Source organism: Thermoascus crustaceus (genome assembly GCF_041956765.1).
Source record: "Thermoascus crustaceus strain CBS 181.67 unplaced genomic scaffold VTN00scaffold_6, whole genome shotgun sequence".
NCBI lineage: Eukaryota > Fungi > Ascomycota > Eurotiomycetes > Eurotiales > Thermoascaceae > Thermoascus > Thermoascus crustaceus.
The window spans coordinates 2,154,594-2,162,866 of record NW_027192532.1 but is presented as its reverse complement, the minus strand read 5'-3'; the positions used below and the strand labels follow the sequence as shown (position 1 = coordinate 2,162,866).

The window sequence follows — 8,273 nt, the reverse complement described above, 5'->3', positions numbered from 1 at the left end:
TATAGGGCCCTAACCAAGGCTAGGGTGGCTTTGCCAATGACAGCTGAGGGTCACCCAGAGGGAAGGCTACTAGGAGATCCTAAGGCCACCAAGGCCATCCTGCAGTTCCTAGCAGACACAACGGTTGGATGCCCCTTAGGGGAAGCAGCTCGGGCAGCCGAGAGGATACAGAGGGATGATGAATGGGGGCTGGCGGCCCTAGAGGAGGCAGAACGTGAGGGAGAAGAATAATAGGGGAGGGTGGCCTGCAGTAGACAGGTGACACCCACAATGATACTGGCAACAAGGAGGGCTTATAAAGGCCCAAAAGCCCTACGCAACTAGGCGGCCTGGGGCGAGGAAAAGGTTCGGAATGGTCAAAGATGGGATTAGGGACTAATAGGGGCTTCTGCCCAAGAATCGGGTCTGTCATAGCCAAAAGGCTCGGTATGGACGTTAAACTTGATTATAATAATAATAATAATATTTGAGGGCAAGTTCAGCTACCGCTTACCTAATACAACCCCCCCCCCTCCAAAACCCTTAATTCATTTGCCTTAGGGTCCCTCCACCAAGCTGCTTCTTTCAACCCCACACCAGAACACCACAGACCATGGAGCACCTTTTCGGCGCCTTTCTTCGGGTTCAACGAGGACTCGACGATGTGCCTCATCTTCTCGAGTCTTTCCAAGCCTTCGAGAACAACCCATCTGGCGCTAGCGCGCAAGATCTCATTCGGCTTCTCGATTTACCCCCTCGCTCAGTTCAGGATGAGAACATTGCTGATGTGACCACACTCACCAAGCATGAACTCCTCAAGCGGGCAGCTGAATCACCTAAGGAGCTTACCAGAGACGAAATCAACCTACTACTGGCCCGCTACTGGACTCATGTGACTTGCCCTGAACAAGACGCTTACCTCGATGCTTTGGGGGCTCTTGAGGAAGTGTCTGTGGAATATTGCAATGAGATGATGGAGCGTCTTAAGCGCTTCCAGAAACCCCTCTACGAGGAAAATGAAGCTGAAGCAATCGAGAATGCGACAAACGAGTTGCATCGGAGGGGGAAAGAGTTGAGGCAAACTATGCGGCAAAGCGACTTGGATGTGGTGTTCGAAAGGGGAAAGCCCTGGCTGCGACAGTTATGGCAGGAAGATCAGGCCCAAAAGGTTTGGGGGTTTGCAACGTTCGAGAACCCCCAGTTCGCAGCCGACGATCGACGGCAGTCTTATGTCGCCGAGCAACGTGAAGCGTTACGTCGGTCGCTCAAGGTTCTCGGCGCCGGGATATATATGGGAGGTCTGTGGCAAGTGGAGTCCCCGAATTGGCCTACTCAGACTGGCGGCGACGAAAGCTTTCCGGCAATTTTGGACGGACTGCGCAGGAAGTTCAAGCAGCTCCGAGCGCAACCGTCCATGACGCAACCCATATATCCGAGAGACGGAACAGATCCCATATATGAGAGAGTCACAACAAATGATGAAAAATGGGGACATAACCTATCTGATGGAGTTCTCCGAAATGTTTTCTTGTATTTGGATCAGGAATCTGCGGCATCGGTTCTCCATTCTCATGGGTTCGTGAATAGAATGTGGATCTGGGCGGTCGATCCAGACTATGAGCCAAGCAACAATACCACTAGTGGGTATCAAGGCTACCTACGCGTTCGCCTTCAGCAGCTTGTCGATAACTTCTACACCGCTCGGCGCTGGCATGCGGATGATCTGTCGATGGAGGACTTGTGGAGGGCAGCGCAGAAGGGGCCCAACGACGGCGCTTTTGTTTCCGTGAAAGAAGAGGAGATTTTCAGCGCGGAACCTGGGATCGACACTAGAAGCAGAATTGGAGCACCCCCCCCCCGCAAGTGAGAGAGATTAGAAATGAATAAATCCACTCTAACATGGTCTATTTACCAACTCTCACCCCGTTCCAAAACCCCCTTGTGTACCGAAAATGTATCGTCTCCAGTCAGACAGCTATTTACACAGATTTGACTCCGTTCCGATACAGTAAGCCTCTCCTGACAAGAGCCCCTGACATTTCCCTTTCTGCGTGTTGAGATCGGGATTCATCTGGTAGAGACAATCCAGGGAGATGCCTGCTTCGTCCGCCATGTCTTGACAGTACTTTCCGTCCTTTTGCATGACCCATTTGTTGCAATCCTTCGCAATTCCGGTTTGAGTTGGACCGGGAGCACCTCCGCTGGTGCTTGTTTGCGTGACGGGAACGCTGCTGCTGGGAGTAGTCTGAGGAGCAGGGGTGGAGGTTGCCACCGCGCTGCTAGTTCCTCGCTCCATACAAAGGAAATCACCGGGTTTGCTGTCATGAAGGATTAGCCAGGCCCGGAAAACAAACGGTTAACATAGAGGGAACATAAGGAAACTAACAGGCCTGAGCAGTCGTCTTTCAGGGCGGGGTTCCAGGAAATGATATTCTCGAGCGGAACTTCCCAGCGCTCGGCAAATTCCTTACATGTCTCATTCACTTTGAAGCAATAAGAGACATTTTCAGCGTACGATGCCAGCTCTAAAAAGTGTTGATGATGGGAATCTACCTCGAGGTGCATAGAAATCGGTACAACCCGATACCATGCCACTCTGATGCGGCTGCGGAGTTGGGTTGAAAGGGGCATTGTAGGGAGTGATGGACGGCCGGAGTATGCTCGACGAGGGGGTCCGGCTTGCCAATGGAGTGCTTGTTCGAGGACGTGTGGTGTTGCCGGTGTTGGTGTTATAGCCGGGCCACATCCACGGCGGCAGCGTTTGGAAAGTGGTCACATAGCAGCTGGAGGGGACAGATCCATCGAGATTCCAGCAGGAGAATGTTGGACGTGCTGTCGATGGGACCGGAACCGCTGCACTGCTTGGGCCAGTGCCATTGCCGGGGTAGCTGACACAGATTTCGTGTCCAACTAGCATTTCGAAATTGTCACAACCTTTGTTGATGTCAACATTCCAGGAAGCAAGCTGGGACATGGTGAAGGCGTTATTGTGGGCCTCGACAATTCCATAGCACGAGTCATCCTTCTTGACTGTGTAGATTTCGCACTTGTGAGGCATGCACAGCTCTGTACATGCCCCAGGGAAGTGGGTGCATCCAGCTTCAAGGTTGTTGAGGTAAAGCATATTAGCAAGGGAGACATTCTGAGAGCGACTGATCGAATGGCAGTCATCCCCTTCCTTGACCGTGTAGGTGCTGGCACAGGATTTAGGCGCAGTAGCAGCAGTTGAAGTGGCAGTCGCTGTCGTGTTCTGAGGAATAGTAGCAGGAGGCGGAGAAGTGACCGGATAGTTGGTAGCGCTGCAGGATGAGGTCAAGGACGAAAAGCTGCTCGCCAAATCGCCATCATAGCCCAAAGGGAAGTTCAGATGCTCCTGGTACGTCCCCAGCACACAGTCGGAGCAACTCTGGTTAGGAGCATTGCCATCTCCCCAAGCGTCAAAGACAGGGGCACAGAAGTCACCCGACTTTGGATCACGGCGGCAAGTGAAGTTGTAAGTCCAGAGCAGTGTTTTTGCTGTGAATGTTGCTGGATAAGTTTGTCCAGAGATTGACAATGTATCGCGCTTGGAGCAGGCACGTTGTTGAGTATGGTACAGCTTATCGAGAGACCTCAGACAAGACGAAGTGCATAGCGAAGTCAGGTCATCCGTGGTAGGAAAGTAACGATCGTAGGCAACGCTTAGCAAGCTGGGATCGCACGTCACATGCGTCGAGAAGGTCGCGCTGGTATCAATCAGCGCCTATACTGGGGTTGCAATAACAAAGAATCAGAAGAATAGTGAAATTGTACGTACTTGCAGACGCCCGATAGTTTGCCAGCAGCGGGCATTGTAATAGGATTGGCTGTACCATTGCCATTGCTACCGACGAACACTTGTCCGAGGACACCAGGGAGTAGGTATCCTAGCGATAAGAGAGACTTAGCCTGAGGAGACATGGCGAAAATGTTGACAAACAGCTTACCTACCCTCTCTCGAAGGAAGCGAGATAGCCGGGGTACGTTCTGTATATTAGAGAATTAATTGATCCTAGCCTCCCTCATACCTAGGTACCTACTTTTGGATCCCCTCTTTTTTTAACTGATACATACTCCGTACGAGGTAGGGTACCTAGGTAGTCAAAAACGGAGGCTCGCATTAGCTAGGTTGGCCCCCATAATTTGCGCTGTGACGGCCCCTGCAGAAGCCCCCTCCACCTTTGTCGGATCTTAATTCGCACCAGGAACCCTATGGATCAGGGCTCGGATTTCAGCCCTCAGCCTCGTCCGTGTGGACTGGGGAGGGGTAAGGTGCATTCGAGCGAGCTAGTATGCAGTGTAGTACGGAAATTTTTTTTTCTCTCATAGTAAGTTTAGGGGCTACATTGAAAAAAGATATTAGATGAATACAGGTCCGGTTGGGTCTCTTCCATTGCCGCCCAGCAATCTTCATCATGGCTAGACTGATGAAGGCGAATGTTAGACTCTGGCTTCTGTCCTTGGTTTTACTAGCCGTGAGCTTACTTCTTTTGAAACCTTCTTTTGATTCCCAGCCAGCTCCTCAAGTCTTTTCTCGTGATATCTTGGACGTTCCGTCTGATCTGCTCGGCAACGTTTCTACTACTGACTCTACCTGCAAGAAGGGCGTTCGATGCAAGAAGGAGGCCTGCTGCGGCGGGTTTTTCGGTGGAGACGAAGGGACCTGTGGATTTGGTCCTAACTTTTGTGGCAATGACTGTGACTCCCAGTGTGATGCAAAGCCCGAATGCGGTCAATACGCAGCAAACCCAGGTGCGAGAAGAAAGCAATTGAGTCATAAAACTGCTGCTGATTTTCTCAATCTCTAGGTCAGAAATGTCCTTTAAATGTCTGCTGTAGCTCGTACGGCTACTGTGGCACCACTTCCGAGTTCTGTGGAACGGGCTGCCAATCCAATTGCGAAGAACACCCTGCTCCGCCCAAAGGTGGAAGTGCCGTGAGTGTTTTGGACAATAAAGTCATCGGATACTATCAGTCATGGGCGGATCGAAGATCCTGTCGTTCTTTCCCTCCGAATGCCATTCCCGTGGAGGGATTGACGCACCTCAACTTTGCCTTTGCATAGTGAGTGGAAGTGGAAAGGCCTCTTGAATTTGCTTACATCTAACTTTACCTAGTATCGACCCGGACTCGCTCGACATTACCGTCATGGACGACCAGACACCAGAGGGTCTATTCGCGCGAACGACCGATATCAAGAACACCAAGTCGCGGAATTCTGAACTGGAGGTCTTCGTCTCCATTGGAGGATGGACCTTTTCCGACAATGGCACGGCCACGCAGCCTCTGTTCTCGAAGATTGCAGCTGATGAAGGCAAACGAGCAAAGTTTGCCGATAATGTGCTCTCGTTTATGGTGCGATACGGTTTCGACGGTGTTGATCTGGACTGGGAATATCCCGGAGCTGAAGATCGTGGGGGCAATGAGGACGACGTAAAGAACTACGTCGCGCTTCTCAAGACAATGCGGGAAAAGTTTGAGTCCTCTGCTCGCGTTAATTACGGATTGACGTTTACCATTCCCACTTCATACTGGTACCTTCGATGGTTGGTGCCGTCCTTGATTGCCATTGAAACTCCACACTCTGACCTTCTGTCGCGAATAGGTTTGACGTGCCGGGCCTGTTGAAGTACGCCGACTGGGTCAATATGATGTCTTACGATCTCCACGTAGGTCTTCTTTTCATACCGATCACCAAGGTATACTGCTAATATCATCCAGGGTGTCTGGGATCAAAACAATCCAATAGGCTCGAAGGTGCACCCCCACACCAACTTGACAGAGATCAAAGAGGCCGCCGAGCTGCTCTGGAGAAACGACGTGCCTCCTGCGAAGGTGGTTCTGGGTGTCGGCTTCTATGGACGGTCGTTTCACCTCGAGGACAAAGCCTGTACCACGCCCGGCTGTGCTTTCAAGGGCGACGCCGAGCAGGGCGACTGCACTAAGTCATCCGGCACTCTGGCCTACTTCGAAATTCAGGACATCATCAAAAAGCAGAACACCAATGTTACCTATGACAACGAGGCTGCTGTCAACTGGATAACCTACGGTGACAACCTTGACAATTGGGTCAGTTACGATGACAGCAGGACTCTTTCGCAGAAGGTCAAGTACGCCAATGCAGCTGGCATGGGTGGCGTCATGATCTGGAGTGTCGATCAAGATGACGACTCTTTCACTGCTCTCGAAGGGTTGATTGGGAAATCGTTGCCTTCATACAAGGACAACATGAAGCGCACCCACACCGCAGACACCAACTACTGGAAGTCGCTCAATGGTCAGTCCTGCAAGGTCAGCGACTGTCTTGGAAATACCCTGATAAAAGCGTCCGTTGGCTTCATTACCAGTAGCAATAACTTATTTATGCCTCTGCAATATATTGTCCAGATAGTGCAGCTCCATCAGATGTTAGCCTGTATGGAGAAGAGACACAAGGCGACGGCTGGAAGAAGTAAACCAAATAGAATAGAGGAAGGAAGTAAGCAAAGAACTAATCATCAGTCTGAATATCGAAATTTGCGTTTCTTATGTGTGTACCGAGCATTGGCTTGGATTTCAGGTGTTCTCTGTTCGCTAGAGCGGCAACCTGGGGCACTTCGATCATGGATCTCGGGGTCGGCACATTTGTCTTCTTCCGGCCGTTTGGTGTTCCAAGCTCTTCAAGGATGATCGTCTGTCCAGAAGGCTATCGCGGTCCCTTCGCCGTTCCGTCCTGCACTTCATACTGGGCCTGATTCGTTAAGTTGTCAACCGGAACTGTAGCTATCAGAGTCTATCTGCTAGACCTGGGGGCCGCTCGTTTAGTCTTGCAGTGAGTAACGCCTGGATTTCAGCAAACTGACCAGGAGATGGTCCCGGGAATGTTGAACATTAGACTCTCTACCTGGCTACTGGGTAGTGGGGGATCGACGTATGACATGGGACGCCTGAAAAGGTCTACTATCGGAATGTCTGCCTCTACCTCATCAGCTTGTTTTTTTTAAATTCGCCATTGATATATCTATATTAGTCTTCTATATTAGTCTCATTATATACATCACATCCCAGCTTGAAGGACTGGCGGCCAAAATTGTCGCCGAGGTGGCCACCGTCACTGAGATCCTCGAAGCCCGCGGGGCCCCCGCCCCCAGCTTTGCAGAGTCGAGTGCGGTGGGCGTCGGGTGAGTAGGGACGAGGAGACGCTCCTCGAGGCCAGGAATAAGCTTGTCAGCGCGGCACACGATCTCCTTCGTCTGTCCCAGGGACCGGTCGAACACATCGTCACCTTGGCGTACGGGGTAAGTGGTGGAAGTGACGAGGATTGACTTGCGAGGCCGCTCACCACCAGACCAGGCTGTTGATACGGCCAACCTCGCCACGGTCGCCCGCTTCGAGATCCCCCAGAAGGTTCCCCTCGGCTCGACCATCTCGCTGGCCGACCTGGCCGTAGCCACCGGCCTGGATGAGGATGTCCTCGCGCGCGCTGTCCGCTACGCCATCGCGAATGGCAATCTTCATGGAGCCCGAGCCCGGCCGGTTCGCTCACACGGCTGCGTCGGCGACGCTGGCAAAAAACAAGAACCTGCACGACATGACTCTGTTCAAACAGATTGCCGTCGGCCTGGCTGATGTCCTCAAGGCGCAGCAGGAGAAGCAGCCCAACGCCCCGGAAGCCGCGTTCAACGCCTCCTATCCGGGCTACGTGAACCTGTTCGATTATATGGGAAAGAATCCCGATGCTAGTCAGGGATACTTCAACTATCTCGATGGCCGATCCCAGCTCCCCCGTTACACGGTGGGTAATGTTGTCCGGTCGTGGGACTGGGCGTCTGTGGGCTTCGGGACGATTGTCGACGTATGTACTCATCTATACCACCGTCCGGAATGAGCCCTCCCTCTGACTACTCTTTCCCTCCAGGTCGGCTGCTCCTCGGGCCACACCAGCATTGCTCTCGCACGCCACCTTCCGCACGCCAAATTTGTCGTCGAGGACATCAATGTGGAGGGACTCAAACATGGGCCGTGAGATCGTAGCACAGGATCCGGATCTCCAGCAGCGCGTCACCTTTACCGAGCACGACTTCTTCCAGCCGCGGCCTGTGCAGGCTGATGTCTACTTCTTCCGACATGTCCTACACGACTGGTCCGATGCCGACTGCGTGCGCATCCTGCAAGCCTTGCTTCCGGCCCTCAAGGACGCGCCCGAGTCTTGGTCTCGGGGGGTGTGATGTCAGAGTCCCCGTCCAGGCGAAGCGCGTTGTTGGAAGACAAGCAAGTCCAGTAAGTCTCGTGGAGAG

At 52.5% G+C, this 8,273-nt stretch overlaps 3 protein-coding genes across 3 annotated transcripts; 2 read left to right on the top strand and 1 right to left on the bottom strand.

The window, feature by feature from the left end:
• Window positions 1–592: 592 nt before the first annotated feature.
• On the top strand, window positions 593–1,846 carry VTN00DRAFT_9049 (uncharacterized protein; the record flags this gene model as incomplete). The annotated part of the gene is made up of 1 exon (XM_069435966.1): window positions 593–1,846. One exon carries the CDS (start codon window positions 593–595, stop codon window positions 1,844–1,846), a length of 1,254 nt encoding a protein of 417 aa, XP_069285859.1.
• A 108-nt stretch (window positions 1,847–1,954) lies between these two features.
• VTN00DRAFT_9048 (uncharacterized protein) lies at window positions 1,955–3,918 on the bottom strand (the record flags this gene model as incomplete). Its single annotated transcript, XM_069435965.1, has 4 exons — window positions 1,955–2,297; window positions 2,366–2,462; window positions 2,533–3,704; window positions 3,776–3,918. The coding sequence occupies 4 exons, from the start codon at window positions 3,916–3,918 to the stop codon at window positions 1,955–1,957; spliced, it is 1,755 nt and encodes a 584-aa protein (XP_069285858.1).
• A 494-nt stretch (window positions 3,919–4,412) lies between these two features.
• VTN00DRAFT_9047 (uncharacterized protein) lies at window positions 4,413–8,204 on the top strand (the record flags this gene model as incomplete). Its single annotated transcript, XM_069435964.1, has 11 exons — window positions 4,413–4,436; window positions 4,599–4,749; window positions 4,806–5,061; window positions 5,115–5,543; window positions 5,603–5,666; window positions 5,719–6,288; window positions 7,045–7,157; window positions 7,208–7,274; window positions 7,330–7,512; window positions 7,586–7,803; window positions 7,895–8,204. The coding sequence occupies 11 exons, from the start codon at window positions 4,413–4,415 to the stop codon at window positions 8,202–8,204; spliced, it is 2,385 nt and encodes a 794-aa protein (XP_069285857.1).
• Window positions 8,205–8,273: the final 69 nt, after the last annotated feature.